This window comes from Ostrea edulis, chromosome 1 (assembly GCF_947568905.1).
Source record: "Ostrea edulis chromosome 1, xbOstEdul1.1, whole genome shotgun sequence".
Taxonomy (NCBI): Eukaryota; Metazoa; Mollusca; class Bivalvia; order Ostreida; family Ostreidae; genus Ostrea; species Ostrea edulis.
In genome coordinates this window covers 609116-626331 of record NC_079164.1, presented here as the reverse complement: position 1 = coordinate 626331, position 17216 = coordinate 609116, and the positions used below count along the sequence as shown (strand labels likewise).

General features: G+C 38.3%; 1 protein-coding gene across 3 annotated transcripts in view; it reads left to right on the top strand.

Moving 5' to 3' along the window:
- The window catches only part of LOC125664534 (trifunctional purine biosynthetic protein adenosine-3-like), a 47384-nt gene that overhangs the window by 4890 nt on the left and 25278 nt on the right, over positions 1-17216 (top strand). For 2 of the 3 annotated variants that reach the window (XM_056152803.1, XM_056152804.1), the window contains 6 exons: positions 4108-4219; positions 6339-6407; positions 7996-8121; positions 10561-10648; positions 10959-11044; positions 13419-13587. In XM_056152803.1, coding sequence (XP_056008778.1) covers positions 4108-4219; positions 6339-6407; positions 7996-8121; positions 10561-10648; positions 10959-11044; positions 13419-13587 — 650 coding nt within the window. Of the gene's footprint in view, positions 1-4107; positions 4220-5671; positions 5684-6338; positions 6408-7995; positions 8122-10560; positions 10649-10958; positions 11045-13418; positions 13588-17216 lie in introns of those variants that run through there. The other variant, XM_056152805.1, reaches the window with a different exon arrangement.

Here is a 17216-nt window from a genome sequence, read left to right as displayed (position 1 = left end):
GAGATTCTCTGTACTAAAATTAGCACATCAACCAGTGAGATTCTCTGTACAAAAAATAACACATCAACCAGTGAGATTCTCTGTACTAAAAATTACACATCAACCAATAAGATTCTGTTTTAAAAACCAGTAAACACATCATTCAGTAAGATTTGTGGTAACTAAAAGTAAGCACATTTTCCAGCATTTAATAAAGTATTATGCTGTTGTTCTCTCCTGTATTGCCATCATACAACCTTGCTTTTGTAAATAGAGGAACAATTTTTAACATGAGTTTGATACACCTGGTTGTCGTACTGAATTTTACAGTATGTATACAGTGAATCTCTTTTACCAGTGATGATGAATCTTCAATATCTTTCATCCATGTAATGTACCGTACTTGTACTTATATAAACGTTTGTAACTAGAGCCGTTACTTGTGCTTATATAAATGTGTGTAAACAGGGCCGTTACTTGTGTACTTATATAAACGTGTGTAAACAGAGCCGTTACTTGTGTACCTATATAAACGTGTGTAAACAGGGCCGTTACTTGTACTTATATAAACGTGTGTAAACAGAGCCGTTACTTGTGTACTTATATAAACGTGTGTAAACAGGGCCGTTACTTGTACTTATATAAACGTGTGTAAACAGGGCCGTTACTTGTACTTATATAAACGTGTGTAAACAGGGCCGTTACTTGTACTTATATAAACGTGTGTAAACAGGGCCATTACTTGTGTACTTATATAAATGTGTGTAAACAGGGCCGTTACTTGTACTTATATAAACGTGTGTAAACAGGGCCGTTACTTGTGTACTTATATAAACGTGTGTAAACAGGGCCGTTACTTGTGTACTTATATAAACGTGTGTAAACAGGGCCGTTACTTGTACTTATATAAACGTGTGTAAACAGGGCCGTTACTTGTGTACTTATATAAACGTGTGTAAACAGGGCCGTTACTTGTACTTATATAAACGTGTGTAAACAGGGCCGTTACTTGTACTTATATAAACGTGTGTAAACAGGGCCGTTACTTGTGTACTTATATAAACGTGTGTAAACAGGGCCGTTACTTGTGTACTTATATAAACGTGTGTAAACAGGGCCGTTACTTGTGTACTTATATAAATGTGTGTAAACAGTGCCGTTACTTGTGTACTTACATAAACGTGTGTAAACAGGGCCGTTACTTGTACTTATATAAACGTGTGTAAACAGGGCCGTTACTTGTGTACTTATATAAACGTGTGTAAACAGGGCCGTTACTTGTACTTATATAAACGTGTGTAAACAGGGCCGTTACTTGTGTACTTATATAAACGTGTGTAAACAGAGCCGTTACTTGTGTACTTATATAAACATGTGTAAATAGGGCCGTTACTTGTGTACTTATATAAACGTGTGTAAACAGTGCTGTTACTTGTGTACTTATATAAACGTGTGTAAACAGAGCCGTTACTTGTGTACTTATATAAACGTGTGTAAACAGAGCCGTTACTTGTGTACTTTTATAAACGTGTGTAAACAGAGCCGTTACTTGTACTTATATAAACGTGTGTAAACAGGGCCGTTACTTGTGTACTTATATAAACGTGTGTAAACAGAGCCGTTACTTGTACTTATATAAACGTGTGTAAACAGAGTCGTTACTTGTACTTATATAAACGTGTGTAAACAGGGCCGTTACTTGTGTACTTATATAAACGTGTGTAAACAGAGCCGTTACTTGTGTACCTATATAAACGTGTGTAAACAGAGCCGTTACTTGTACTTATATAAACGTGTGTAAACAGGGCCGTTACTTGTGTACTTATATAAACGTGTGTAAACAGAGCCGTTACTTGTGTACTTATATAAACGTGTGTAAACAGGGCCGTTACTTGTGTACTTATATAAACGTGTGTAAACAGGGCCGTTACTTGTGTACTTATATAAACGTGTGTAAACAGGGCCGTTACTTGTGTACTTATATAAACGTGTGTAAACAGAGCCGTTACTTGTACTTATATAAACGTGTGTAAACAGGGCCGTTACTTGTACTTATATAAACGTGTGTAAACAGGGCCGTTACTTGTGTACTTATATAAACGTGTGTAAACAGAGCCGTTACTTGTACTTATATAAACGTGTGTAAACAGGGCCGTTACTTGTACTTATATAAACGTGTGTAAACAGGGCCGTTACTTGTACTTATATAAACGTGTGTAAACAGGGCCGTTACTTGTGTACTTATATAAACGTGTGTAAACAGAGCCGTTACTTGTGTACTTATATAAACGTGTGTAAACAGAGCCGTTACTTGTGTACTTATATAAACGTGTGTAAACAGGGCCGTTACTTGTGTACTTATATAAACGTGTGTAAACAGAGCCGTTACTTGTACTTATATAAACGTGTGTAAACAGGGCCGTTACTTGTGTACTTATATAAACGTGTGTAAACAGAGCCGTTACTTGTACTTATATAAACGTGTGTAAACAGGGCCGTTACTTGTGTACTTATATAAACGTGTGTAAACAGAGCCGTTACTTGTACTTATATAAACGTGTGTAAACAGGGCCGTTACTTGTACTTATATAAACGTGTGTAAACAGAGCCGTTACTTGTACTTATATAAACGTGTGTAAACAGAGCCGTTACTTGTACTTATATAAACGTGTGTAAACAGGGCCGTTACTTGTGTACTTATATAAACGTGTGTAAACAGGGCCGTTACTTGTGTACTTATATAAATGTGTGTAAACAGAGCCGTTACTTGTGTACTTATATAAACGTGTGTAAACAGGGCCGTTACTTGTGTACTTATATAAACGTGTGTAAACAGAGCCGTTACTTGTGTACTTATATAAACGTGTGTAAACAGAGCCGTTACTTGTACTTATATAAACGTGTGTAAACAGAGCCGTTACTTGTACTTATATAAACGTGTGTAAACAGGGCCGTTACTTGTGTACTTATATAAACGTGTGTAAACAGGGCCGTTACTTGTACTTATATAAACGTGTGTAAACAGAGCCGTTACTTGTACTTATATAAACGTGTGTAAACAGGGCCGTTACTTGTGTACTTATATAAACGTGTGTAAACAGAGCCGTTACTTGTACTTATATAAACGTGTGTAAACAGGGCCGTTACTTGTGTACTTATATAAACGTGTGTAAACAGAGCCGTTACTTGTACTTATATAAACGTGTGTAAACAGGGCCGTTACTTGTGTACTTATATAAATGTGTGTAAACAGGGCCGTTACTTGTGTACTTATATAAACGTGTGTAAACAGAGCCGTTACTTGTGTACTTATATAAACGTGTGTAAACAGGGCCGTTACTTGTGTACTTATATAAACGTGTGTAAACAGGGCCGTTACTTGTGTACTTATATAAACGTGTGTAAACAGAGCCGTTACTTGTGTACTTATATAAACGTGTGTAAACAGAGCCGTTACTTGTACTTATATAAACGTGTGTAAACAGAGCCGTTACTTGTACTTATATAAACGTGTGTAAACAGGGCCGTTACTTGTGTACTTATATAAACGTGTGTAAATAGGGCCGTTACTTGTACTTATATAAACGTGTGTAAACAGGGCTGTTACTCCCCTCAAAGTTAGACCGAATATCGAACCCATTCCCAATGACAAAAGGTTACCTATTTCCCCAATTTTCTGAGCAAAATTTCCCAAATTTGTGCATTTATAATTTGAAATTATATCGTACAATCTAAACTGGTGGGGAAAAAGTATGATGAATAGAGTCAAGAACTAAGTAAATGTAAATGTTATTTATCAAAAAACGATAATTTTCCCAATTAAAGGGGACCCAGTCCTTGAACCAAAAAGTAACGGCCCTGGTAAAATTTGGCGCCATTGAATCTGACACTGTTAGGCGTAATGATGATGAAACACTTGTTCTGTGTTATTTAATGTATAAAAAAGATTTTCATGTTTTAGCTCAATCATAAATTACCGGTAGTGCTCCTACTTCACTGCCGAACGTGCTAGTTTCTGAATCTCGCTAGAATCAGTACATACACAGCAGTATATTACTGAGTTCATTTTTAGTGAAATAGGCTGTATGTTAGAATAATTACAAAGTTCTCTTGTCTTTCTCCCTGTAGGGCAGACTACCCTGCCTTGGTGGTGAAGGCCAGTGGATTAGCAGCGGGGAAGGGCGTGGTGGTAGCTGAAACCAGACAGGAAGCCTGCCAAGCTGTCAGAGATATGTTAAATGTGAGGGTGTGTGTGTGTGTGGGGGGGGGGGGGGGGGGGGAGGGGGTGAGAGAGAGAATCTGTCAGTGATCTGTTAAATGTGAGGGTGTGTGTGGGTGGGTGGGGGGTGGGGGGTGAGAGAGAGAATCTGTCAGTTATATGTTAAATGTGAGGGTGTGTGTGTGTGGGTGGGGTGGGGGTGTGTGAGAGAGAGAATCTGTCAGAGATATGTTAAATGTGAGGGTGTGTGTGTGTGGGTGGGTAGGGGTGTGTGTGAGAGAGAGAATCTGTCAGAGATATGTTAAATGTGAGGGTGTGTGTGGGTGGTGGTGGGGGGGGGGGGGATGTGAGAGAGAGAATCTGTCAGTGATATGTTAAATGTGAGGGTGTGTGTGGGTGGGGGGGGGGGGAGGTGAGAGAGAGAATCTGTCAGTGATATGTTAAATGTGAGGGTGTGTGTGTGTGTGTGGGGGGGGGGGGGGTGAGAGAGAGAATCTGTCAGTGATCTGTTAAATGTGAGGGTGTGTGTGTGTGGGTGGGGGGGGGGGGGGGGGGGGGGTGAGAGAGAGAATCTGTCAGTGATATGTTAAGTATGAGGGTGTGTGTGTGTGGGTGGGGGGGGGGGGGTGTGTGAGAGAGAGAATCTGTCAGTGATATGTTAAATGTGAGGGTGTGTGTGTGTGTGTGTGTGTGTGTGGGGGGGGGTGAGAGAGAGAATCTGTCAGTGATCTGTTAAATGTGAGGGTGTGTGTGGGTGGGTGGGGGGGGTGTGAGAGAGAGAATCTGTCAGAGATATGTTAAATGTGAGGGTATGTGTGTGTGTGGGGGGGGGGGGGGGGGGGGGGGGGGAGTGTGAGAGAGAGAATCTGTCAGAGATATGTTAAATGTGAGTGTGTGTGTGTGTGGGGGGGGGGGGGGTGAGAGAATCTGTGAGTGATATGTTAAATGTGTGTGTGTGTGTGGGGGGGGGAGTGTGTGTGAGAGAATCTGTCAGTGATATGTTAAATGTGAGGGTGTGTGTGTGAGAGAATCTGTCAGAGATATGTTAAATGTGAGTGTGTGTGGGGGGGTGGGGGGGGGGGGTGAGAGAATCTGTCAGTGATATGTTAAATATGAAGGTGTGTGTTTGTGTGTGTGTGTGTGTGTGTGTGTTAAAGAGAATCTGTCAGTGATATGTTAAATGTGAGGGTGTGTGTGTGTGTGTGGGGGGGGGGGGGGGGGGGGGGGGGGGGGGGGGGTGAGAGAGAGAATCTGTCAGTGATATGTTAAATGTGAGGGTGTGTTTGAGAGAGAATCTGTCAGAGATATGTTAAATGTGTGTGTGTGTGAGGGGGAAGGGGTTAGAGAGAGAGAGAGAGAGAGAGAGAGAGAGAATCTGTCAGTGATATGTTAAATGGGGTGGGGGGGGGGGGGGGTGGGGGGGTTGAGAGAGAATCTATCAGTGATATGTGAAATGTGTGTGAATTTGTCAGAGATATGTTAAATGTGAGGGGGTGTTTGAGAGAGAATATGTCAGTGATATTTGAAATGTGTGTGTGTGTGTGTGGAGGGGGTGTTTGAGAGAGAGAGAGTCAGTGATGTGTTAAATTTGAGGGTGTGTTTGAGAGAGAATCTGTCAGTGATGTGTTAAATGTGGGGGGTGGGGTGGGGGGTGTTTGAGAGAGTATCTGGTGGGGGGGGGGATAGTTGAGAGAGAATCTGTCAGTGATGTGTTAAATGTGAGGGGTGGGGGTGGGGTGTTTGAGAGAGCATCTTGTGGGGGGGGGGATAGTTGAGAGAGAATCTGTCAGTGATGTGTTAAATGTGGGGGGGGGGGTGTTTGAGAGAGTATCTGGTGGGGGGGGGGGGGATAGTTGAGAGAGAATCTGTCAGTGGTATTTGGGGGGAGATGTTTGAGAGAATGTGGGGCGTGCATTTAGAGAGTATTGGGTAGTACATGCTAAGCTAAGACATATGAAAAGATGAAACCTTAGGGAGGAAATTTAAAGGTTATTGATGGTGATTAAATTGTACAGTAAAAGCAATTGTTCTGAATATTACAAAGGAATGTTGAGTATAAGTTCCTTATTTACTGCTAGGTGTGAATGTGACTGAATGTTAGACCGATGCCTCAGTTTACATTTGATTTAACTTATTGTAGAACAAGATGTTCGGACCAGCAGGGGAGACAGTTGTAATTGAGGAACTTCTAACAGGGCATGAAGTGTCGGTGAGGAAATCCTTTATTTCTGCTTTAATTAGAAAATCTTTGTATGAAGAGAAAGTTTACAAACTGTAGATTCAGAAAATAAATTTGATAGTTGAACTCGATGAGAAGTAAGATTGACAGTCTCAGACCCTGGTTCTGAATGAAAGCCACAGATTTGACTGGGATTGTCATTTTAATACATAGCATGGATGATTATTTGATTGTTTCCTGTCTGACCTAAAGACACAATATGCATTATGAAACATTTAGAGGGAGTTCAAAGTACTAACCTACGGCTGGTTCACGACCTACCTCAAGCAGTTCAAACTACTAACTCACGACTGGTTCACCACCACCTCAAAAGGTTCAAACTACTAACTCACGACTGGTTCACCACCTACCTCAAGAGGTTCAAACTACTAACTCACGACTGGTTCACCACCTACCTCAAGAGGTTCAAACTACTAACTCACGACTGGTTCACCACCTACCTCAAGAGGTTCAAACTAACTCACGACTGGTTCACCACCTACCTCAAGAGGTTCAAACTACTTATGTACAACTGTTTCACCACCTACCTCAAGAGGTTCAAACTACTTATGTACAACTGTTTCACCACCTACCTCAAGAGGTTCAAACTACTTATGTACAACTGGTTCACCACCACCTCAATAGACCGGGGAGTGGATCTAATCCTTGCTACAGATTTTGGCCCTTCTATAACATCTCATTTTCTGTAGCAATTCCTGAGATAGTGGGGGACATTGAATCTCAGTTGTCCAGCTATTTTTCCGTCAGTGAATCTGTCATAGAATATTTAACCAGGCTTCATCACCGAAGACTGACTATGCCCATGTCTTGTTAAAATCACACAATTACTTGCTTGACATTTAAAATCAAATTTGAAATATAATCTCAAAATGAATTTTGAATCATAAATATCTTCATGAAAATAGATCAATTCGAAAATTTTACTTAGGCATATTCTCAGTTAATTTTCATGGGGTCGAGTTGTCGTATTTGACTGATAATGATTTACGATTGTACCAAAGTGTGGTGACACCTGACACTAAGTAGCCGTTAGTGTGGTGATGTCTGACAACACCCACCAGCCTGTCTGATGATGCCCGCCAGGCTTTAGTGTGGTGATGTCTGACGACGCCCATCAGCCTGTCTGATGACGCCTGCCAGGCTTTAGTGTGGTAATGTCTGATGACGCCCACTAGGTTTTAGTGTGGTGATGTCTGACGACGCCCACCAGCCTTTAGTGTGGTGATGTCTGATGATGCCCTCCAGCCTGTCTGACGATGCCCGTCAGGCTTTATTGTGGTGATGTCAGAGGACGCCCACCAGGCTTTAGTGTGGTGATGTCCGAGGACGCGCACCAGGCTTTAGTGGGGTGATGTCTGACGACGTCCACCAGGCTCTATCGTGGTGATGTCCGAGGACGCCCACCAGGCTTTAGTGTAGTGATGTCTGACAACGCCCACCAGCCGTTGGTGGGGTGATGTCTGACGACGCCCACCAGCCGTTAGTGCGGTGATGTTTGATGACGCCCACCAGGCTTTAATGGGGTACCTCAGTGCTTTGAATTTTCTTGTTATTTCAGTGCTTGGCCTTTTCTGATGGTTCCTCAATTTCCATGATGCCTCCTGCACAGGATCACAAGCAGCTGAAAGACGGAGACACCGGACCAAACACTGGAGGAATGGGGGCTGTATGTCCTTATCCGATGGTGAGTAAGATTTATAGACATCCATATCAATGTATATCCGTATCTGATGGTGAGTAAAATTTATAGACATGTACAAACATGGCATATGCAATTTACAAGTTGCCTAGTAGTTGTTTCCCTTTGTTGAACTTTTATGCGTAGTGAGATGCTAAATATATTTTCATACAAGCTTAGTGGGTACAAATGCTTCAGTTGTTTTGCTTAATATATATTGCCTTAAGAATGATTACTGGTATCAGCTGTTGTACAACCACAATGATGAATAATATATGTATACATCTTGTACCCCAATCTCTACCCAGAGTTATCGTTCCTGCTATGCTCCACTAATACCTCTGTCAACATCTAAAAATCATATCAAAACGTACTAACACTAACTTAGCATATCAAACTGTAATGATCATATCTAAGCAAATCAAACACTTGTCTGAATTTTATAAATGCAGAAGCTGGTAAATATGAGACACCTGAGCGAATTAAAAGGTTTTATATAAATATTCATTCATCCAATAATACTAGAATAATCATGGAATTCGTTGTTTTTGTGAACTTACTTGTAAGATTTTAAGCTTAACACTAAAACTTGTAAAATCATACATTATAATGCAATAGGTAGAAATAAGTTTTGCCAAGATTCTTGACATTCAGACATTGACAGAGGTGTTGTAGCGCAGCGTAATACACCCTCTGGTGAGAGATTGCTTGTACCCACCCATGTGTTTAATAGAATACTGAATGCACCTCCATCACAGAAGAGCTGATATCATGGAAATTGTGTATTTGGTCAGTTTGTATATGCATGTCTGTAAAATTGATATCCAAAGAGCACTTTTCCAAGTCTTCTGGTGTGTAAAGTTACACTAGTGTGCAAAGTTACATTAGTGTGTAAAGTTACATCAGTGTGTAAAGTTCCTCACTGTGTAAAGTTACATCAGGTTGTAAAGTTCCTCACTGTGTAAAGTTCATCAGTGTGTAAAGTTACATCAGTGTGTAAAGTTACATCAGGGTGTAAAGTTACATTAGTGTGTAAAGTTACATCAGTGTGTAAAGTTACATTAGTGTGTAAAGTTACATCAGTGTGTAAAGTTACATCAGTGGTTACATCAGTGTGTAAAGTTACATCAGGGTGTAAAGTTACATTAGTGTGTAAAGTTACATTAGTGTGTAAAGTTACATCAGTGTGTAAAGTTCATCAGTGTGTAAAGTTACATTAGTGTGTAAAGTTACATTAGTGTGTATAGTTACATCAGTGTGTAAAGTTCATCAGTGTGTAAAGTTACATTAGTGTGTAAAGTTACATCAGTGTGTAAAGTTCATCAGTGTGTAAAGTTACATCAGTGTGTAAAGTTCATCAGTGTGTAAAGTTACATTAGTGTGTAAAGTTATATCAGTGTGTAAAGTTCATCAGTGTGTAAAGTTACATCAGCGTGTAAAGTTACATCAGTGTGTAAAGTTACATTAGTGTGTATAGTTACATCAGTGTGTAAAGTTACATCAGTGTGTAAAGTTACATCAGTGTGTAAAGTTACATTAGTGTGTAAAGTTACATCAGCGTGTATAAAGTTGGTGTACATGAGCAGGAGATGGGTGACATATCAGATTGTCAGTTTACTGATTTTGTGATTGAATTCGACCGTCAATGTTAGCAAACTTGAGACCAGATACAAGGAAATGGACATAATATGTCTATATCAACTGATGAACTCAAATTTAGAGGTCTGTTCTTCTGGTATTCAAATACACAGTTCAAGATGTAGGTTGAATTCTGCTCCATGTACATATAGACTCTTTAAATAGAAAAGAGAAGTTAATTTCCAAGAAGTGCATGATGCTTGTGATTTCGCTGGGTTTAAGGTATGGGGTGAAATGGGAAATGGCATTACATGTAATCGATATGACGTTGATTTTCTGTGTAGATATTGGATAAAGACTTGGAGACCGTTAGACAGTATACAATTAGCCACCTGAGGAGTACAATATTCACCGAGCCCGAAGGGCGAGGTGAATATTGTACTTCGAAGGTGGCTAAATCATCGTATTGACCTCAAAAACAGCAATAATTGTTTTATTATATGATTAAAAAACCCTTCAAGATTGTTAATGTGACGACCGGAAAACAAACCTGCTGAAATCTTAGCCGAACCCAGTGAGAAACGCGGAATTTCATTGGACGGCAAAAATAAGTATAATCGATCGCGTCAAATTGGAAGTTCCTGACCTATTTTTGGTCCTATGTGGAAAAAATAATTCTTTATGTTCACCTGGAAGGTCACGTGCAGGTAAACATAACGTAGTATGATTTCTACATTGTTGGATCTCAGCCAATTAGAGAGCTAGGAATTATTCAATCATATAATAAAAAGTATTACAGAGAGCTGTGACATATCAACAGACAGATGGACAAACAATGACAATATTAAATTTTAATTTTCTGTTTAGATATCGGATAAAGACTTGGAGACCGTTAGACAGGAAGTATTACAGAGAGCTGTGGATGGAATGAAACAGGAAGGCTTCCCATTTATTGGTAAGACATCAAAGGAATTAAGTCTGTCATCAAAATACATACATTGTTTATTGGGAAGACGTAACAGGAATTAAGTCTTCATCAAAATACATACATTGTTTATTGGTAAGGCGTGACAGGAATTAAGTCTGTCGTCAAAATACATACATCATTTATTGGTCACAGGGATTAAGTCTGTCATCAAAATACATACATTAATTATTGGGAAGATGTCGCAGGGATTAAGTCTGTCATCAAAATACATACAAGTTCTGGCGATTGTAGGTGTTTTGTATGCTGGAATAATGCTGACAAGTTCTGGTGATTGTAGGTGTTTTGTATGCTGGAATAATGCTGACAAGTTCTGGTCCAAAAGTTCTGGAATTTAACTGCCGGTTTGGGGATCCTGAGACGCAGGTCAGTAAAAGCAGATTGTTGGTTTTTGTAAGTGAAATATATGTCACTGAAATATGTGTAAGTGAAATATGTGTAAGTGCAATATGTGTAACTGAAATATATGTAAATGAAATATGTGTAAGGCCAAAAAAAAAATAGGTGTGTTTACTGTAACCTGCTGAAAAAAAATAGGGTCGGTAGGTCAATTTTTTTTTTTTTGAAAATTGTCATATGCAATTACAGGAGAAGAAAAACGCTGAATGGAAAACAGATGATGGATGCAAAGCAATGAATCATTTGTAGATAAAATACAATGGTGTCAGAATCAATTTATTAACATGTCAGATTAATGAACACTTTAGAATGGCCTTGCCACTACGCCTTGTTTCCCCTCAGATTTACATGTGTCACACAATGGCAATACAGTTTTGAGTTCCACATCAACTGATGCATTGTCATTAGTTCATATGCAACAAATGTCGTTCCTGCCAATACCACTGCTGTAGTATTGAACTTCGACTGGAAATGAGAAAGTAATGCTGGATCTACACATGACTGTTTTATATAGTTTGTTTTCAGTTGGCAGAAGTAGACTACCACATGTATAGTCATATTCTGATGTGGCGAGAACAACTGACATCAACTGTCTATCTGTTAATCTATGTCTACTGTAAACCGCTCTAGGTTTACGACATTCTATGCTCGTAGCAACTGCTCTAACATTCTGAGTTGTGCACAAATGGGGGAAATCAACCACAGCATCTTCATCATTTGGGGCTTCCACCACTGTGGGTACATCATCACAGGCATCAACAGGTTGCAGTTGATCTATCAAATACAGAAAATTAAAATTTGTTGTATTAATACTAGGTATCTGAAGAAATAATATCATCTTAGAAGCAACACAAATTAAAAGTTTCTACTATTCCTTTGTTTTTGTCACTAAATGCAGCTTAGCTACTCAATGAAACGCATGTATAGCATTGAACATTGATATGAAACTTTGATATTTAGTTCTAAATATTATCACCTTTAAATCTATCAATAATAGAACATACATACAGTATGTTGGAGGGGATTAGAAAGGAAGGATACTAGGGCAGACAACATTTATAGAGTATGTTGTCGTATATCCTACCCTGAAAGAGGTTGGATTGAAGCTAGAATTTCAGTTCAGAACACTTTACCTGCTGGGATTTTTTTTGGAGGAAATCCTCAGCTACCACCAGCCATCATAAGTTCAAATGCATTGACTGCTTGGCAGTTTGCCTTCTCAGCTGCAACCTGTACACATTTAGAAAACACTTCCATTTTCTCGGGTTGCCCACATTCACAAGAGAATGTAAATTGTCTCAAATTGAACAAAGTGACGACCTCTCCCACCGTCAGATGGAGTCACGGACACTGTCGATGTCGCTGATTTTGTTGTCCCTGAACATTCATTGTTTTTTAATTTATAGTCATGATATATATAAAAAATTTCAACAAATGTAGTAGAGTCCCTGAATGGAGCTATTACAGTTTTCTTCTCCTTAGAATGGGTACAGTCATTAAATGTGAGCGACAGAACAGATGAACCACATGTTGCAGCCGCACCGGAGGTCGCCAAATTGGTGTAAGAAAGTAAAAGTCAAGTTCGGATACGGACCAGAACAAAATATTTCTGGATTTTTTTTTTTGCCGATTTTGTCAATAAAAAAGTCTAGGGTCGACAGCTACAAAATAGGGTTGGTCAGACTACCGTAAACACACATATTTTTTGTTTTTTGGCCTAAGTGAAATATGTGTAAGTGAAATATATGGAAGTGAAATATGTGTAAGTGAAATATGTGTAACTGAAATATATGTGTCTGACTTAAATACATGTGACTGAAATACATTTAAACCTCTCAGTGGTTGTTAGACCTATATACAACAACTTTGACGTTTGTACATTTTCATTCCATGTAGCTTTATTTAACAATTTTTATTTATTTAACAATACTTTATTTATTTAACAATACTTTATTTTAAAGCGATACTTTATTATTTAACGATACTTTATTTAACAATATTTTAGATTTAAGGATACACTTTATTTATTTAAGGTTACTTTATGATTTAAGAATACTTTATTAACTTAACGATACTTTATTTATTTAATGATACTTTATTTATCTAACAGTGCTTTATTTATTTAATGATGCTCTTTTTATTCAGTCGATCTTACCTCTGTTGGAGTTGGACTTGTATGAGATTTGTCGAGCCTGTGTCTATTTAACGATATTCATTTAACAATGCTTTATTCATTTATTTAGTCGATCTTACCTCTGTTGGAGTCGGACTTGTATGAGATTTGTCGAGCCTGTGTCTATTTAACGATATTCATTTAACAATGCTTTATTCATTTATTCAGTCGATCTTACCTCTGTTGGAGTCGGACTTGTATGAGATTTGTCGAGCCTGTGTGGAGGGAAAGCTCAGCCAGAACTTGCCACATTTTACACGTGACCTATACACAGCGGGGGTGGTACTAGCCAGTGGGGGATACCCCGGGGGGTATAAGAAAGGATTACCCATCACAGGTAAATAAAACTGGAAACTTTAATAACATATAGTCCACTCCACTTATATTGAAGTCACTTATATTGATTGATCTGTTATAGGAAAGGAAATCCCCAGTAACATTATTTATATGCTTCAACATCGCTTTTATTGAACTTCTTAACTAATGAACAATTCAAGTCAATTCCTTGAATTTCAGTATATCTGAAGTAAACTGTAAATGTAGGTGTGTTTTTTATGCTAAGGAATTTTCTACAGTTTGAGGAAATTTGAAATATACAGACCCTGAAGTGTACTACTACACCACTTGCACGGAACGGTTCAAAACGATTTTTGTACGGAACGCTGAACGGTTTGCACAGAACGGTAAATGGTCGTCACGGAACTCTGAATGGTTTGCACGAAACGCTGAACGGTCTGCATAGAACGGTGAATGGTTTGCGCGGAACGGTAAACGGTTTGCACAGAACGCTTCACACAGGATGCTGACCACTTTATAGGCGTGGCCTGCACGCTTTGAATTAAGAGATAATTTCAATATAATGGTAATATTTTAGATTTTAAAAAAGATTGAGAAAGAAATGATAATGATCCATTTTAAAATGATTGCTCGTGTATGACATGGTAAATTTCATTTTTACTCGTTAACTCAATGACTCATGAATTGGATAAAAACAAATTAATATTTTTTTAACTTTGGAAATGAAAAAAAAAGATGCAAAAATTGTGTCATCATGGAATATTGATTATTCAATGTTTATTGATTCATTGAATTCATTCAAACTGAAAATGAAATGGTTGCGTCTGTTTTGCTATTTTTGTACATTCAATTTGAGTGCATGTTGTTAAAATACACGTGAAATTTGTATATTCCAGACCTCTTCTCAAAGACAGATGTTGAATAAACCTATAAATTTTTATACATGTGTATATGGCAATAGATATAATGATTAAAATAATGTTTTAAAATAATTGTTTTTTAATTATTTGCAGATTTTCACGATTGAAAGTCCGTGTTAAAGAAATTTGGAAATAATTGCTTGAATTCCCAACAATGTCCACATGTCTCAGATCCCAAACCGAACAATAATGTCCAAATGTCTTAGATCCCAAACCGAACAACAATGTCCATATGTCTTAGATCCCAAACCGAACAACAATGTCCACATGTCTTAGATCCCAAACCGAAATGACTTGCACATTTTGCATGATCTGTAAGTGTCTAAGGGTGTGGTATGAACAGTCTACGTGTTTCTATGGGTGTGGCTTGATCATGTACAGAATGATTTGCACGGAACGCTGAACAATCTGCAAGGAACGGTGAATGGTCGGCACGGAACGGTGAACGGTTTGCACAGATGGAAACGAAACGCCTTGGAGGTGTAGTAGCACGCTTCAAGGTCTGAACCATTACAGTTTTATCCCTGCTTCACACAATAGAAATACATCTGTAAAAGGACAAGGTCAGATAAGTGTAAAAAGGTCAGATAAGTGTAAAAAGTAAAGTTGGGTCCATTGTTTAGGTCCCCTGAATAAACTCAGGTGACCTATTGCAATACGCCAGTTTCGAGATTAGAGTTCTCCTGTGTAGGAGGTGCATTTAGTGAAGCTTTGAATGCTTTGGTGGGACAGAGTGGTACTACAGTCAGTGAGAAAGACGATAGAATGTATAAAAACCGACTTCTTTTTAAATACTAACTTGATGTAGGAAATGTAAAATACTACAGTGGAACCCCGTTATTATGTCCCCCTTTATTACGTTAGTCCGCATATTACGTTGGAATTTCAAAGCACAAAACCATTTCTTAACAAACCTATATAAAATAGACCTCGTTATTACGTTGTCCTAAAATGCCGGGACTCGGTATTACGTTGTAAAAATTCCGACAAAAACATAATAAACCCCTAATTATTCAATAGTGATTCTCAAAATAATAAGCCATTCACACCTTGACTGCCTGAGGCAGTCACCACGTACATTTCCTGGTCTGTTTGGGGATTAGAGACGCTTGACTGATCATGCTTCGATAGATCTAGCGACATCAATACAGGTGAATACCCTGTATAGAAGCCAGTGATAAACAATTAAATAATGTTTATTTAGAAATTGTACTCTATGAAATTTACTTCATTTTGCATATTTTGATAATCAAAGAAATAATTTCTCAACCACCTGCGTGTTCAGCATAGTGTGATTACCTTCGCTATTAAAACTCTATTTACGGACAGCTTTGTTACCAAACAAGAAAGACAAAATTTATCATAGCAATGTTACAACCGCTTGGGTAATTGCTTGGACATAGGTGACTAAAGGTATTCAATTAAAAACAATGTTCGTTGTTTGGACATGCAGCTTGGGTGTTCGTAAATCTCGTCCATACATACACCAGTCTATCGGCTGATTCGTGCACGGCATTTACCTCAGTGAATATTCTAAAATCCCTTGATGCGCATGTGATTTTAGTGCCATCATTTAACGTTATAAATGAAATCTTCGTGCATCATTATATTTTTCTTTTTTTATGTGGATTGCGCTTAAATTGTTCTTCGTGCATGTTTACCGTTGGTGAGAAGTGTGTAAGTGTTGGGTATCGTGTGCGTTTTGTGTCTATAGTTTTTTGGGTGGGATTTTTTTATTGCGTTGTATATTGTGTAATTAGAGAACTTAATAAAAACGATGTTTTATTATTTTTTTTAATACGAATGTTGAATACGAACCGGAACGAGTTATTGAGAGAAATTTACATGAACGCATTGTTTTAAAGTTGAACAAAATGGCGGTCCAAACGAATGCAGAAAAAGCAACGTTTATCAAAACATCCTTATGTATCCTACACCGAAATAAAGAAAAGGGATAAGAACATGAAGAATTACGGACATTAAAGATAAGATGTAAATAAAACAAAGTATCATAGTCTTTTAAACAAAGAAACAGTAAAGATATATTCACACACCCCTTCACGGAGTACCAACGGACGATATACAATTTCCAAATGATAATTTTAACGGATTTCACTGGGAACCTTTATTACGTTGCCCCCGGTATTACGTTATTTTATCATGACAAAATGGAAAACGTAATAACGGGGTTCCACTGTATCAAAAGAAATGTTTTACTACAGTGGAAACATAAATACAATGCCATATTTCCAAGCAATGTCCTTGATATGATAGGTAGGAGCAACAAAAGAATGTGATATAATAAGAATTCTAAGTATTTAATTACTTCTTGAATATTTATCATTTACTTATTTTGTGTATCAGTCAAAATTGGGTAATGAAACTGCATATGATAAACTTACTGAACAGATTCACTGATGCAGTGATGAATATCTATCCCACTCCCGCGTGTAAACAAGTTGTTTTGCGCCTTACTAAGCACAAGAGTTCTTCAAAGGGAAACAACTTGGATGTATCTCGAAACCGGCGTATTGGTTGTCGTGTGTTAACAATTGAACATTTTTTTTTACTTCTTTTTGATTACTAGCATTCCAATTCTTTTCAAATTTGGTATGAAGCATCATTGAAACAAGGGGGGACATAAATTGTAAATTTCAGGATTCCTGCACCCCTGGGGCCTTAGGGGTGGGGTAAAAACTGTTTAAATTTGACAATTTTCAAAAATCTTCTGAAGAACCGCACACATGTA